The sequence below is a fragment of the Megascapheus bottae genome, chromosome 8 (assembly GCF_031878675.1).
Source record: "Megascapheus bottae isolate mThoBot1 chromosome 8, mThoBot2.hap1, whole genome shotgun sequence".
Classification (NCBI taxonomy): Eukaryota; Metazoa; Chordata; class Mammalia; order Rodentia; family Geomyidae; genus Megascapheus; species Megascapheus bottae.
In genome coordinates, this window is record NC_143516.1 from 4,172,376 (window position 1) to 4,189,675 (window position 17,300).

At 40.8% G+C, this 17,300-nt stretch overlaps 1 protein-coding gene across 1 annotated transcript in view; it reads left to right on the forward strand.

The window, feature by feature from the left end:
• Positions 1-17,300, forward strand: part of Prkn (parkin RBR E3 ubiquitin protein ligase) — a 912,456-nt gene that overhangs the window by 315,778 nt on the left and 579,378 nt on the right. The window contains 1 exon segment of the mRNA XM_090337856.1: positions 14,657-14,897. Within this exon segment, the coding sequence (XP_090193982.1) occupies positions 14,657-14,897 (241 nt within the window).

Here is a 17,300-nt window from a genome sequence, read left to right on the forward strand (position 1 = left end):
ACTTGATTGGTTTTATTGTCTCAGTTAGATTCAGCTTAAACTGTTGTTGAAAATGTGAAAGCAGCCCAGCAAACTTCCCATCATGAGTGTAGCTATCCTTCTTTGATATTGTTAGGGGACTCTTTGGGAAGATACTTGAGAAACATCTAAGACTATTCATGGAAGGATGGAATATAAGGTTATGAAATCAAAGCTGCCAGTGGCTGGCAGCCAGTGTAACATAGACTGAATAGTCTCTCTCTCACATATACACACACCAGGCATGCATATGCATACACACACAGATATCAGTCATGCACACACACACATACACACATACACACACACACACCAGGCATGCATATACATGTGCACACACACACACACACACACACACACACACCAGGCATGCATACACATGTACACACACACACAAGGCATGCATGCATGCACATACACACAAATACCAGGCATGTACATACACAAATGCATACATAGATACACACACCATGCACACACACACACACACACATACATACAAGGGAAAGTTCTGCATTTATGACAAAAAGGAATAAATAAAATCACTGTTTACAATTATGGATTTTATTCTAGAATTAATTAAGAAAATCAGTTTAGTGAAAAATGTATACAACATTTTACCATTTATTTAAGAAAGGGGCTAAGATGCTCCTGAACATATAATGTATATGCACATACACATACAAATACATGCACACATATATACATATGCACATACATATATACATGTGCACACATGCACATATAAATTCAGTTCAGCTTTTGAACTTCTATGATAAAGCAAAATTCTGTAAAATAACCAACCAAAACAATTACTTTGAGGAGAGACTAAAATAGAAAGAGAAGTGAGACTTCTTTGGTTTTTCAGACTTGATTGCTAAAACTTATAAATGTTTCACACAATTATAAAACAGATTAAGTATTATTTTATTTTATTTGCCAGTCCTGGGCTGGAGCTCAGGGCCTGAGCACTGTCCTTGGACTTTCTCAAGGCTAGAGCTCTACCACTTGAGCCTCAGCACCACTTCCAGCTTTTTTCTATGCATGTGGTACAGAAGAATTGAACCTGGGTCTTTGTGCATGCTAGGCAAGCACTCTACCATTAGGCCAAACTCCTAGCCCCTGGATTAATTATTTTAAAGATTAATCTTCAACATTTCAAGTAAAGGAAAACAAATAAATATAATGTATTTTTAGTTAGTTACACTATTCTAAGAAGTTTTTAAATGCAATCATTTGTCCTAAAAAATAACATGAAGGTAATTAGAAAAACCTAACATATTTTTAATAATCAGTTTGATGATATTATTTTGAAGCTGCATGTATGCAATGTAGGCTAAAATAGTGAGCAACTGTACAACATTTTAGTTGTATCATTTTCAGGAATCTTATCAAGAGAAAAGAAGATTAAGTGAGAAGAGATTATGTAAAATGTTCATTTGCTGAATTTGCCTGAGATATCAGGCTGTGCTCATATGTTTATCATTCAAAAAATCAAGCGGACATACCAAACCCTATGCCGGATTTCTGATGAAGCTGCTGGTCAAGCAATGCATTTGCAGTCCAAGTAGTGGATTAAAAAAAAACATCTTGGCAAAATGGCTGATTCCAGCTTTAGGACAGCAAATGGCTGGAAGTGTCCCTAATTCTGAACCTCTTGTACAAGGCTGGCAAGGAAGCCAGCTGTCAGGCCTCAGAGCTCTGCTGTACCTCAGGAGCTCATTCTGAGATCCAGTAGCCAGAGTGCAGGGCGTTGAAGCAGGGAGGGCAGTGTACTGGGACCACCACAGGCCTGTGGCTGTGATCTCATACAGGTGTATGCAATGTAGACTACGTTTGCTCATTGCTAGAAACAACCCACTGCAGCAGTTTGTGAACCCAGGGTAATTCTGCCTCCGTATCTGCCCACAGTGTTAACTGCTTGGCAGGAAGCAGTGCCCAAGGCTTCTACTCCACATACTCAGCTTCCAGTGCACAGACCTCACAGCCAGAGATGAGGGTTTTCAGGAAATGAAGATGGAGAAACAACTATCACTCAAATGCAACTAGCAAAATTCAGATTTTGAAAACTCTACAAGAGTATTCATCCTTTTCTTCCAAGCAAAAATTAACTGCAAATCTAAGAAAGATGAAGAACTTGTAAAATAAAAATGACAAAAGAGCAAACATTCTAGAATTGGTGATGATGGCTGAACAACTGGGCAAAGATACCAAACACTGGTGAATTATGCACTCTAAAAGGGAGAATTTTATGGCATGTGAGTCATGTCTTAATAAGGCAATGGAAGTAACAGAGACATAAGACACATTTTGTATAGTCACAAAACATGAAGCCTATTTGGTTGAATCTTGACTCAAATAAATTTGAAAAAAAAGCACTTATGAGAACAGTAATAGCTGATACTATTAAAGATTTATTTTTATTATGTTTACTATTGTAATGGCTTTACCATTGCATTTTAAAGGAAGATTCACATTTCGTAGACATAGTACTTATTTCCCTGTGGACTCAAAAAGATGATATTTGACATGTGCTCCACAATACAACAGATGGAAAGTGGACATGAGTAGATGTGGATGAAGCCTGGTGCACATCAGCTGGTGGTGTGGACAGGGGAGGAAATCAGAAAATGGTCATCACTATTCTGCGGCTTTAGGTATGCTTGGAATTGTTCTTAGTGAGATGGTTTTGTTTTTTAATTCTTAAGTACATCATGTTCTTTAGTTTCAGATTCGAGAGGTTGTTTCTCACCTTCCCTGTTCCTTCTGCTGCTGTGAGAAACCTGATTTCCAAAAATATCAGTAACTTTACTAATTTTTTCTGCCTTAACATACAAATAAATTGTTTCAGAATTCCCATAATTGTATTGAGGCTTAAATAAAGTACCAAATTTCTTTTCTCTACTTTTATTTATGCAGAGCATTATATCCAGAAGACATGTAATGTTAAATTATAACCCCTTTACCCAATCTTTTGGAGTTCCTAAAGAAACTGGGTTTAAATTTCATTTATTCATTGCTATTTTATCGATTTGATATGCCATTAGAGTCATTTAATTTCATGATTTAGTTTTTTCTCCATTTTATTCAATGTTATGTTCTGATTGTGTACAACATTTTACATGACTAAAAAGCCAAGCTATGTGGCTATTGAAGGAAACACTGATTTCACTCTAACCCCTCTCCCAATTCTTTTTCTCATAAATAACCATTTTAATTGGATTCTATTTCTCTTATGTTTCTTTTTGCAAATATTAACAGTGACATATATACAGATATTCATAATATCTCTTTGGCCTTATAAAAAGCGAGTACTTTATTTTCTTTTCTTTTCCTCTGATGAGAGCCATCACTCCTTATCTTTCTCATATTCTTTGTCAGTCTCCACTCATAGCACACGTTTTTCTGTGGATGAGTGTTTGGGATGTTTCTTCTGTTTAGCTATGTCAAACGATCTTGTGTGCACAGTGTTTCTTTACTCTGGAATTGTGTGATCTTCAGGAAAATTCCTTAAAATTTACTTTGAAGGATGAAGAAGCAGACACACATGCACCTGTACCCTGGCAAAGTGAGTGCTTGTAGGACACATTCAGAGGGAGAGGACGCTGTCAGGCGTTGGCTGGGTGAAAGGCACCTCATATACTGTTTATCTTAGTAGTATGTCCTTGCTCACTTTTTGCATTTTAATATTCAGTTTACTTTTTTGGTAAAGTTTTAGTGTCATTTGGCCATTTTCTTCACAACTATTTTTTTAACTTATTAAGCTTCAGTTGTTGAGTTCTGTATCTCTGTCCTATGTTCTACTTATGAGGGAATGTTGACGTTGTCTTTGCTAATAAAATGCTTTTCCATCAAAGCATTTTAAAACATTTCTGATGTAAGAAAAAAATTCTTCATGCTGTCATCTTTGATTTCTGTGAGAGATGAGTGGCGTGAGGACGTCTGCAGATACCAGTATCTGTGGGTGCTCAAGTTCCTCCTCTAAAGTTGCCTGTGTTTGCTTAGTCAAGCACATCCTCCGTGTACTTTAAATCATCTCCAGCTGACTTACAACTCCTGATACAATGCAAATGCTGTCTAAATCTTTGTTATGCCATATTGTTTACAGGCAAGAGCTGGTAATTGGTCTATATGAGGATATTTATACATATGGTATTTTTTTCTTTTACTATTTCCACACATTTGAAATAGATTTGTATTCTAGAATTTAATAGTGTTTTACTCTTGAAACTGAATATTCACAAAATAGGTTCTCTTTCCTAGTCTCTCTTCATCTCCCAACCATCAGATCATTTAATAAAGTCAGGGTACAGAAAAAATAATTGTATTTACTAAATCAGTCTCTTCTTCTGAATTCTTCCATCCTGAAAGAGATCAAATGATCATCTCCACGTGTGCACATGTCTTCTTTACCCATTGTTCTATTGTGTGTGGTGCTAAATTATAAAACCCTGCTATGCTTTACCAACCTTAACATTCATTTTCTACCACTGCCTTATGTTTGTTGTTCAAGACTTTATACATGTACAAAACCACTCAATGTAGGCAAGGCTTCTAGCCTAGCTATCAGATGCCTTTGGGCACACAAAACTGGAAAGTCTTCATGCCATTCATCCTCTCCTGCTGTCCAGAGTCAGTCTAGGAATTTGTCCTGAATCCCACAATGTTCACAGCCTTTCTAGAAGGCTGTGCAGGCAGGTCGCCTGAGCTTAGGTGTGAGAACAGCGCAGTTGTATGTTTTATTTATCTGGGAAAATAAAAAGAATTGTGGTACATGACATAACAAATCCAGATTATGAAAAAGGAGCTGACATAAGTAACAATGTGTTGTATTTATATCTGAAATTTAGACCTAAGGCTAGGAGCTTAAGGAATTTACAGCAAAAGAGTGAAGCTGTTTATCTCTGTCAGTTGCTTTAGGACATAAATATGAATGCCTGTCTTTGCTAGTTTTGCTTGCTGTTGAAGACCTGACGAAACCTGTATCTCTTCCTGAGACCCAAGTGCCTTGCAGGAGGTCAGTCTCCTCCTTTATTCATGGCCTAATGACAATTACCGAAGGGCTTGTGTCTGCTCATTCTGCCCCTTGCTCTCGCTCACCCTCTACCTTCCCCCATGAGATGATGCACAAAGAGGGGGCCTTTGCCATATGCTGAACTCTATAAACTGGACTTCATAGCCTGCAGATGGAAAGAAATAACTTTTTTCCTTATGAAATACCAAGCCTCAGATATTCTGTTGTAGCATTTCAAAGTGGACTGAGACATCTGCATATTTCCCTCACATTGTATTAGAACTTCAACATGCCTCTTCTTCTAGTGCTCTGTTGTCTATATGACTAAGTGAGAATGTATGTTCAGTTTTTACTTCTCATGACAGCATTCTTCGTGGTAGTGTGTGTGTGTGTGTGTGTGTGTGTGTGTGTGTGTGTGTGTGTGTGTGAAGGGGAATCTCTTTCCCTCCCTTCCTTGAATAACCAAGATGCAAACCAACAATTTTATTTTACTTAGAGTAAAATAAACTTATTTGGTTCCAGGTCAGACACTAACTTATTCCAACTTTTAGCGAATCAATTCATTTTCCTGGGCTTAGTTGCTTAGTTCTCCAGTCTCCAGTATCCTGCCTTAGACTATCTTAGTCCTGGCTATTAGGCTACAAAACAGAGACTGAATGGCTAAATGGCATGGTATACTCCTGGTTCTTCTGACTAGAAAGTCCAGGATCTGACCCTGAATAGTGGGACAGGGGAGTGGATGGTTCATTGTGATGTTGGTTTCCGGAACAAACATCCCTTCCATAGCAGAGCAAACCCTGAGCAAACCACATAAGTGGTTCTGAAAGGGGCTGCATGCCCTTTCATATACCACAGAGAACCTGTCGCTTCCATTGCACCTTGGGAATATGAGTGATATGGGAGCACAGAGGAGAAGAATTGGAGAAGGAGGAGGAGGAGGAGAAGGAGGAGGAGGAGGAGGAGGAGGAGGAGGAAGTGGAGGGAGGAAGATGATCACATTCTTTTAGTAAGCCAGATTATAGAAGAGAATTAAGGAAGGGAAATCAGAAACAAACCTGGAGATAAAAGGATGGCTAGAGGCTGATGGGTTCAAGGACCTAGAAGTGAATGGAGAATATGCAGTTAGCTTTCTATTGCTGTAACGGCATGGCCTGAGAAAATCACCTTACAAGAAGCAATGGTTTATTTTGGCTCATGGTGTTGGTTATCTCATCTGTGGTTTCTTGGCTTTGTGCTTTAGCCTGGGCAGCATAATGCTTTACGGTGGCCAGGTGGCAAAAAGACAAGAGGAGCTGGGCCCAATACCCTTGTCCAGGCCATTCCCTGAAAGACTGCACTCCGTGCAGTAGGCTTCACCTTCTGAAGCCTTTACTGCTGCACATAGAGCCCCAGCCTGGCCACCTAGCCTTTAACTCACAGGGGACTCAGGACATTCACACTCACGTTCTAGCAAAAGACAGAGATGTTTTGATTGTTAGCATTTCTGTGCTGTTGTTTAGAAATGGCCCTCTTGCTGGAAGATGGTTTCTCCTTGCTTCATTAGTGAAAACTCTTTGGCAATAATAATGATTCTTCTTGAGTTTAGGAAAACAGAAAGCAAGAAGTGAGGAGAGGTGAAGCAAAAATAGCTTCATGTTCCCCCTAAGGCCAAATAATTTATAGGTAAAATATTTTAAGAAGGAAAACAGACATATGAAATAGATTATTATTGTTAACTTTACCTCTTTTTGCATTATATATATGAGAAAAGTCTATAAACCATGGTTATTCTGTCCAGAAATGCCATGACTTTGAAAATTAACTTAAATCTGCTAAAAAAGTATTTAAATTTGGTTTTATAAGATTTATCAACACTAGCAATTAAACAATCCTTAAAGAAATGTCACTAGAGGGTCATTTCTTATAAGGTTTATATTTTAAAACCTAATTTTGACATGGTTAATGAATGCAGGTTTGATGATAAGTTTTTTTATGGTTAGGAAAGGATGAATGTGAGTGAGAGCCCAAATGTCATTTGATCAACAGCACCGATGTCCTTTTCCCACATGAAAAGTCATTTATTGCAGAGCTGATTCACAGCATAACCAGTGCTCGTCCCCGCCGTCCCTGTGGCGTGCTCTCTGGTGGGGTCCTAATGAGGTCCCTGGGTGGGGTGGGAGAGGCCTGGGGTGACAGGGCTCAGACAACACTGGCTAATTAGTGTGAGGCTACTGGACCTTGGCCAGTAATTGTACTACCCTGCCTTTGGCAACTGGTGAGGGAGGCTTTCAATATCTCCGTGTAACACAGTATCTTTGATTATAATGAAAAGCAGTCATGAGAAATAGAAAATAATTCAAAGCACAAATCACAAAGAATCCACTTGAAAAGTGTCCTTTAAAAAAAAAGAAAATGAGGGGTAAGGTTGAAGGGATATTTTTTATTTCGTCCAATTAATATAAATTGGCATTTAGTGTTCATTGAAAACTATGGCGGGAGTGGGGGTTGAGGACCAAGAAGCCGAGTAGGAACATGATCTTTGCACAGTGTGTCTGCTCTGACTCGTCAGAGCCTCTCTGTGTGCCTGTTGTGTTTATGCACACTATTGCATTGCCTAAACAAAATTGTTCTTAATCACTGCATTAGCAAATTCCCCAGGCACTAGGGTCATGGTTCAAAGGGTGGAGCCCTGCCTAGCAAACATAAGGACCTTGAGTTCCTTGAGCAAAACCCTACAACTGCCAAAACAAAGCAGAGAAACTCTGAAATGCCTTTCTAAATAAATGCCATTTTGTCTTCCTTTGGCATACAAAACACATTATTAATAACTATGATGGGCTCACAAAAAATATGTTTGAAGTTATTTACAGAAGAAGCAAGAAGAAATAAACATGCTAAATCTTTGCAACAGAAAAAGAGAAAATTAAAATGTTACCAAAAAGTTCTTTAACACTATTGAAGATAAATATCTTAATACCAAGATAGTTTTAAAAATTAAAATCTGATAACCATCATTAACTATTAAATTAGAAAATCTTTTTATCTGATCATTCTTGGCTGATTATATTGCTCTTCTGGAAAAAATGTGTACAATTGAAAATTCAAATGAAAATCAGAGATAGACTTTAAAATGTGAAAGGTACACAATATAGAGTATGATAATCTTCAATAGAGATGCTTTGAAGCACTTCGTATGGCAAGATAAAGTTTAACAGATTTAAAATTACTGATTAATGTTGAAATCACTGACATTAGCCTGACTTCAATCACTAGCTAGGAAAACTGCTAGAGGGAGACCCTTGTTTGTCTAGATAAGTGAACAGGCTCTAAAACTAAGGGAGTGGAGTCTGAGCCAGAGCTTCTGTCCAACATGCCTGTGCACAAGAAGGAACAGAGGAGCCCGGGTTGGGGCCACGTGGAGCAGGGGATGTGTGGGAAAGTGGAGGGCCAAGGTCAGGAAGCAGACACTGAAAACCCGACTCTTGATTCCTGGATATGCATGTTGTAGGACTTGAGGAAGCCACTGAGGTCAGTGGACATGTTTCCTCAGCTTTTGAAATGACTGTGACACTAGCTTTGTGTTTGACAGGATTAGGTGGTACACACACACACACACACACACACACACACACACACACACACACGTGGTCTGCAGGACTGCAGATCCAATGTTAGAGACAGTATCTTCTCGCCAAGATCGCATTGTCTGGTGGTGGAGGACAATGCAAAGAAAATACAGTGCACTGTAGTCAGCTCTGTATTTGCAGACTTGGGGTGTTGGTGAACAGATGTTATAGACAGCTTAAGCCTGCCCCCACCTTTGCAGTCCAGGCTTCTCTAACTCCTTACCTCCTTGCTCTTGCCTTTGTGACTGCTATTGGTTCTTTTCTTAAAATCAAGTTGTACCACACTTTCTTTTCCTTGTGCTTGTCGCTGCCCTGAGGATGAATTCTCCAGGTTTCACATCTTATGTGTTCTTATCTCTCCTCCTTTGTATCCAGTAGATACTGCCTGCTCTCCCTCTATCCTTATACCGATCCAGTTGCAGGACAGCTTCTAGCCCACTTCTCATCAGCATGTCCCAGCCCCCGCCTTCTTTCTCCGCCCTGTCTAGCATATTGGGAGAAGGTGGACAGAGGGCTGGTAGCCTAGGTTCCCTTCCAGCGTCACACTGAGAAGATGAGTAACATGGAACCCCTTACATTGCCACTCACCTTCCTCTTGTGTACAATAGAATCAAAATAAACAGCAATATGCACAATAAGTGTTACAAGATAACTTTCTATGTGCCAGGGCCAGTTTTCATGGCTTTTCAGATGAACTCACTTATAGCTGTTGATTGACTGGACTATCTCCTTATCAAAGCCCCCAGTAGAGGCGCCCACTAGACCCTTAGTGTTTGATTGGCTGGGATATCCATACCAAAACTCTCACGGGGAGTTCCTCAGTCCCCAGTAGGAAAATGATTCAGCTGGACAGTGCAAGACTACTTAGCTAACATCTACTTGCTCTATCTAAATAAATTGCTGATTTCATTGTCTCATGTGTGGTTTAATGAGTTGTTATACAAAGAAAGAGTTGTACTACCTGTTATCCCTTTATCAGGCAATATTTTAGTCATTGAGTAACTAGATAAATACAGCATTGCCTCTTCCCCTAGGGAGCTAGCACTCTTCTGTCTTCCTCCAGAAATCTCTGCCTCTGATATCTGAGCAATTCTTTTGTGTGTGTCATAGAAATAACTGTTACTTAGTCTTCAGAGTGGCTACACAACTGAGCATTGTCCAGTGTAACATCCGTAGGTCATGCTTTATCGTGGCTTTGACCTAGGATGGCCTGACATGGGAATACACCATCTGGCAAAGGGAACATTGGGGAGAGCAACAATGTCTTCTGTGAGGAAGCCAAAGAATTAAGCAATTAAAGATGAGAAGTATGATGAAGATGGAAAAACCTTGTTCTATAAATATGAGTGTAACTGCTGAAGTCTGTTTGGGTTCTTCCCATTCCCTCTGCAGAGCTACAGTGAGTGTTAGGAAAGTCTGGATTCCAGAGGAGAGGACAACTCATCTTTTGGATTTCTTCCATAACTGTCAAAATTCAGCTGTCCTTGAAAATCTGTTCATGTATCTCCTGTGTTTCATGGAATCTGAGATTTTAGTGATTTTTTTGGTATCAGTTTTTAGATCACAGAAAACTGAGAAGCTATCAAAATTCTATATGCATGGCTTTTGCCTATTTTAGTTCCTGTGGGATCATGAGTGTGGCAAGTAGACAGAATTCTGGAATTTCATTAATATACAATATGAGGGGCCGAGAGGTGGAAGAGTAGTGTTGATGGGGTGAATCTGATTTTGTTATAAATATGCAGCACAGCCCTTTTATACAATTAATTTATGCTATTTCATATATTTTAATCTTTTTTTGTCAGTCGTGGGTCTAGAACTCAGAGCCTGAGCACTGTCCTTGGGCTTTCTCAAGGCTAGAGCTCTACCACTTGAGCCTCAGCACCACTTCCAGCTTTTTCTAGGTTATGGTACCAAAGAATCGAACCCACGTCTTTGTGCATGCTAGGCAAACACTCTACCACTAGGCCATACTCCCTGCCCTCTTTCATATACTTTTTAAATGAAGAATCCATTGGCTCAAGTTTTTAAAACATCCATTATGATGATAATTTTACTACGTATACCTATTATTGTGTACCAAGGTCCACATGTTTCACATTTCCCTAAATCTGCTGATCCATCTTTGAAGCTGATTGCTATTTATCTATCAGCAGTGAAAGCTAAAGCTTAGGGAGGATAATTTCCCACAAATCATATAATAGCTATTTAAGTGTATAGGTTTTGAGTCTACTTCATTTCTTCCAGCTTCTTTTTTCAATATTGTTTTCTTCCATGTTTTTCTGGCTTCCCATGGAGCACATTAAAGACAGAGCTTAGAACTGTTTATATTCATTCATTCATTCCCTCAATTTCTCATCCATTATTTCATTCTTTTGTTCATCCACTCTTGTTTCCTTTTTCACTTTTTCAGTTTGTAGATGTACTTCTATATTCGCTAGGCTCAAAGTGCTTCGTGAGGTATTCTGGTAAATATAAATATGTAAGTCGAATCCAGCTGAGGTCTTCAAGAATTTCTATATTAACTCGGAAGCCAAGAAACCTCCACAGACACAGACACCCTTCACACAGAGGCTCACTTGGCTACACACTCCCCAAACTCTACCACTTGTGATAAGTACTGCAGGAATTTTGGGATTCGGATTAGAGAGAAGAGTCACGAGAGCAATGGTAAAATAAACATTAGTGTTGAATGTGAAGAACAGATCTTGTGTCCCTGAGAAGAGCTCAACATTGATAAAACCTTGAGGCGATGCATTATTTCTCCCCTCCCTGCCTGCCTTGTCTTAATTAGCTCCTGCCTTTGGAATTCCCAGATTTTGGTGCCCCTGTGTTTTGGAAGGACTCTAGCAGGAGGCTGTGTGGTTTCTGGATGCTGGCTTAGCTAACATCTCCTGGTCTAACTGGAATGGGCAAGGCAGGGTGTCTGCATCTATTGCTGAAGAGCAATCACAGAATATCAGGACCATGTCTTGTCTTCTCATGTGAACGCACACAGGCTTATTCTAGAAAGCTCTTCATGCTGATGCTGGAGTGGCCCTTGGACCCTTGGTGTCTGAGCTCAATGCTGGGGCAAAATGTAGTTCTGGGGTCCAGACTAAGGAGGTGGGAGCTTCCACAGATACTTCTTATCAGGACCTCAGCAGCAGGGCAAACACGTTTTCAGGCCTTGGTAAAATCATCTCTACTAATGTCCCATTGGCTAAGGCCAACTACATGGATGAACATAAAATCAAGGAGAGTGGAATGAAGTATAATACCTGTACAATGCCTTTTAATGCATGTGAGGGACTATTTATGGAGATTAGCCTTTTCTAACTCCTATACATGGAAGGACCTGTCCAAGACATAAACATCATATGTTAAAGAGCTGAAAGGACCTTGAAGAATACAGTCAGATGCTGGATTCCCTGTTCCAGGTACAGTGAGACATTCCAGGGAACTTGAGCAGCACATACCTGACTGGAGTAGGAACACACCAGACATAAAGTAATCACTAAGCCATTATAATATCAAAGGCATAAAAATAGGACAGTGACAATGAATAGATGAAGGAGAGAGACAAAGATGTAAAGTACATTTCTGATGCCTAATTAGTTACCCTTGACACCCTGCAAGATGCAGGGTAGGGAGAAAGCAAGGTGCCAACTGAACACTGTTAGGAAACAGGAGGCTCATCAGCATTTGAAGTAGGAGGGGCAGCCCCCAGCCTATGCACAGGGCAAGATGGATATGCTTCTATAGAAACAGCAGAGTTGGGTAGGAGAAGACATGAGGACAGAGGACGATGGGCTGTGGCCCTTGTGGAGTAGGAGCTATCCTGGAGAACCTCTGGGAGCTGCAAGGAAGGCCAGAGAGCAAACCCGACAATGTGGCAGAGGTCACAGACATGAGGATGCAGATTTAATCATGAAGAACATCCCGGTGACCTCTGGGAAGAAGCAGATGGTCCGAGTGGTGTGAGGGAACATGGTAGGCTTCTAGCAGGTCCTGGGAGTGAGGGCCGGGAGGGACGGCCCCTGGGGCGGGAGGGATGGCCCCTGGGACATGGTGCCTCTAACAGGTCCTCAGAGGTCCTTTGATAGTGACAAGAGAGAGTTGGAAAGTCCTGGGAAGGGTGGCTTTCCTGGTGTTAATCATTACCTATTGTTTCACCGAAGTTGTTAAGAAGAATAGCATGTGCATAGATTGAACAGGAATCCTGTAGTCCACTGGAAAGTCAGATCCCTGGTGTCTCAGAGATGTTATGATTTTTCTTTTTCTATTAGGTGTTCTTTTATTTTACCACTGTTCCTAGTGCTTGAACTCAGGGCCTTGAACACTGACTCTGAGCTTCTTTATTCAAGGCTAGTTTGCTATCACTTTAGCAAGAGCCCCACAACTAGTGGTTTCATGGTTAAATGGAGACAAGTGTCTCGCAGACTGTCCTGCCAGGGCTGGCTTCAAACTGTACTTCTTGGATCTCAGCCTCTTAAGTAGCTAGGACTACAGGTATGAACCACTGGATCCTGGCTCTGGTAGCTCCTCTGGACTGAAGTAGGACTTGATTTAGGGAGTCTTATTTAGGTCCCCATAAATGATTTTAACTTGTATTCTCCTGAATTCTAGAGGCTACTTTTCCTGGGTAGAGAAACAAAGCACTTTTTGTACATTTTTGTACACTTGTTGATTTTAATGGTGAGCTGGCAGGAGCAGTGTATGCATCTGGGATGCTTCATGCACATGCTCTCTACTCACCCCCATGTGGTGCAGCTGAGGAGTATGTGGTTTCCCACAGACACCGCCACTTCTGCTTCTGCAGAGTTAATTCACTTTAATGGATAACAACTGACTTTTCACACCTTTATGATGCAGACAGAACTGCCAGTGTTTACATGAGCCAATTGAAAGGTCATTACTTCCCAGGTAAATTTTCTTGGTTGTTAGCACATATCAGTTATTATACAAGGAAAGTTTATGATGAGATATCCACACCTGCATGCAGTACATCCTAATGCACCTCAGCCCTCTGTCACTCTGCCTTACCTGCCTCTGCCTTCTTAAAACAATGTCTATCCGGTTCATTATTCGATTCGCATACATGCAAATAAGCTATTTCAGCCATATTTTCCCTTATTAACCTCCCTCATTAGCCATTCCCTCTGATTCCCTAGTCCCAAATAAAACCTGTTTTATTTTTCTGTCACACATTTCAAGTGTGTGTTAATTGTACCAACAGGTTTCATCATAGGATTTTAGACAAACATATGTTATACAGAATAACTACCGAGAAAGAGAAAGGTGAACCAGTTTCAAAGGTTTATTATCAGCAGACTGGGTATAGTGATTCCTGCCTATTATCTCCTCAAAGAAGCAGAAATTGGGAGGATAATAGTTTGGGAACAGCCCAGACAAAGTTTTAGTGAGATTCCATGCCAACAGACAAGCTAGGCCAGGTGGTACATGATTCATCTCAACTACATGGTCCATGTTGGCCTGGGCAAATGCAAGACTGTATTACAAAATAAAATAAAATAAAACAATAATGGATGTGCTCTTGGTTCAGGTGTTAGAGTATCTGCCTAGAAATCTCAGTGCAGTGAATCCAAATCCCAATCCTACCAAAAAATAAACCCAAAAACCTCATAATAACCAAACTGCAACAAGAAAACGTTGAATATTATTTTCACTGTGCTTTCAAGGTGCCATGTAGCATTCTTTTCTCCTACGTTCCACGTCCCTTTGAATATTGCTATCGTTTCTAGTTTCCATGTATCACGTGCACCACATTTCCACTTCTGGCCTGGTTTAGTGTTGCTGGTCTAGCATATGCAGTGTACAAGTGCTGTGACTCCAGAGGCATGCGTGTCCACCTTAGTCAGTTCCACATGACAGTTGCCTTTCAATTCTTCTGCCACGTGCAGATATTGCACGTGAACAGACCTCACTCCATTTTCCACCCTCTAGACCTGAGGGGCAGTTCCTCTACTGGGCATTGGACGTGTGTGTCCTTACACATTTCTGCCTTGTTCCCCAACAGAACTGTGACCTGGAACAGCAGAGCCTCGTTCATGTCGTGCAGAGACCGTGGGGACAAGGGCAAGGCACGAATGGCACGGGAGGCGATGCGCCCGGGAACACGCGTGCAGGTCCTGAGAGGGAGCCCAAGAGCTTGACAGGCGTGGACCTCAGCCACTGCGTCCTGCCAGCAGACTCAGTGGGGCTGGCTGTCATTCTGGACGTGGACAACAGGAGTCGCTCACCAGCAGCCAGCAGGCAGGGTGAGTGCACTGGCTTGTTTGGTTTTTGCTTGAATGAAGGCTTCCTCCTCAGAGACAGGCCTCATGTGGCGGCATATAGTTCATGCAAAACTTTGGAATGGAATCTCCAAGTCTCAGCAGAGAAACCTCACCAAGGAGACTACGTGGACGTAACATTTAAGAACAATACATGGCTTAATGGTTTCTCTGAAGCAGTTTTCATACTAATATTGAACAGGGGGTGAGTAGGGAAGCCAACACGACCATTGTAACAGTCTTCATGTGTTTTGTTTTGTTTTGTTTTTTCTTTTCTTTTCTGAGGAGATGGAGGGCACATGGACATGAAATAATTGTGTTAGGGTTGATTATGTAAGTCAGGATTATAGGTGTCCACATTTCAATTTCTTCTAGTTCTTACAGTGTATTTAGCTTGACTATGTCTTTTGTGCTGCTAGGGAAATTTGGAAAGTAGAGAGATGGCTGAGCAGGTCCTTGAGTCGTATGTTGTTCTCAGACACCCATCATAGTATTAGTGAAATCTTTTGTGAAAATTCCACCTTTCTTCTTTCTCTGCTGCTGCCCATTCCAAGTGCGCTTCCTTGGTTTATTCTTAACATGTTACCTGAAACTAGTTGTTAAGGGAGGATAGAAATGTCTTCCTCACAGCTCTTCAGGATCAAGTTGCAGGTAGGTTGTATGTTAGTCAGATGAGAGCCTATTTTCTGCTTCCTGTTTTCTGGTTCCTTATTTGTGTATTCCACAAAGGGAGTGGAGGCTGCAGCCTCTCAGGACAGAAGTTCTGGAATGGCAAAAGGACCAGATGCTATATCTAATATTTCTCAAAATAATGAGCTTAAAATAATCTACACACCAAAGAGACCTTTTTATTTTGTTTTTGTGGGTCATAGGGTTTGAACTCCTCTTGGGTGCTGTCCCTGAGCTTTTCAGCTCAAGGCTCCCACCCTACCCCTAGGCCTGGGCATTGTCCCTGAGCTCTTCAGCTCAAGGCTACTGCCCACCTTTTGAGCCACAGACCCAATTTCTGTTTTCTAGAGGTTAATTGCAGACAAGAGACTCAGGTTCTTTTGTGCCCAGGCTGGCTTTGAACCATGATCCTCAGATCTCAGCCTCCTGAGTAGGTAGGATTACAGGTGTGAGCCACTGCACCAGCAAGAGACCTGTTTTAGGGATGATATATTCTGGTCGTTTACTTATTCAAGGTGGAATATTTTCTTATTTGACTTTCAGTCATGACTCACGAGTTCATTTTTATAAAACCTCTTATATTTCCTCCTTTAAATTCGGTTACCTTGGCAATAAGTTTCAGCACAACTATAGAATGGGACACAAACATTTAAATCATGGCAGGCAGCCAACCTTTTGTTATTCTGACAGTATGTTTGTCTTTTCCTTAGTCTGGTATTCTCCAGTAGAAACAGTCCCAGATTCACCAGGATTAATTTTGTCTCTGTATGTGAAAATACTAACTTGCCAACTTTCCAGAATAGATTAAACCCTCCTCACACAGTGGGGCAAAACACACTTCTCAGTACCACTAAGTCCTGGGAACAACAATGTGTAAACTAAAATAAGATGAATTTCTTCCTGATAATATTACTAAATAAAGTCAAATAGATTTCAAACTTCATAGATGAGCTTACAGAAAAGGAATGATAGCTTTCAGGAACGATGAAGGGACTGAGGTTCCCTCCATTGCAGAGGGAAAAAGCCTGAATTTTACACATACAGGAAACTAGAAGACTGGAAGAAATAACTGAGAAATGAAAAAAAATGGGATGAAGAAGATAAAAATAGATGAATGTGTTCCAGCAGAAGGTGATAGAAATATTGGATTTAGACTGATGACATGTCTGATGTTTTGAGCAGAATATGTTTCAGTCAGTCTTGAAGATGTACGCTGGGGGTGTGGAATTGATGCCTCCAAAGAAAAGGCAAATCCCTGCTCTGACCCCGAAGTAAGCAAGAGAATCTTCCTTCCAGTGTAGGGGAGATGCCACCACCATGTTTGCCTCTTTTGTATGGAGACTTTTTTTTTTAAGGCTAATTGAGAAACAGTAGGCACCCAAAATAGAGTGGACATTTCCTTTCAGTAAAGGCATTTTTCACCTGGAGGGGAAATCTGTTTTTCTGAGGTTTCCCTCCATGTAGGACGAGAGAATTGAATCACTGGAGACTTGTCACAGAAGAGGGCCCTTCCTCAGTGGTGCTACGGAGCTTTCCACAATCACTTCCTCACAAGTGACTTCTGGACACCCTTGTCTTGTGTTTAGCCAAAAGTAACACTTGAGCCTAAATCCTAGGCTATTCCCCTGCTACCTTCCAGGTATGTACATCAGATGTACACATCAACCCTGATTGTCCCAGGGTTCCAGGAAGAAGTCGTGAAGAGCAGAAAGAAATTTA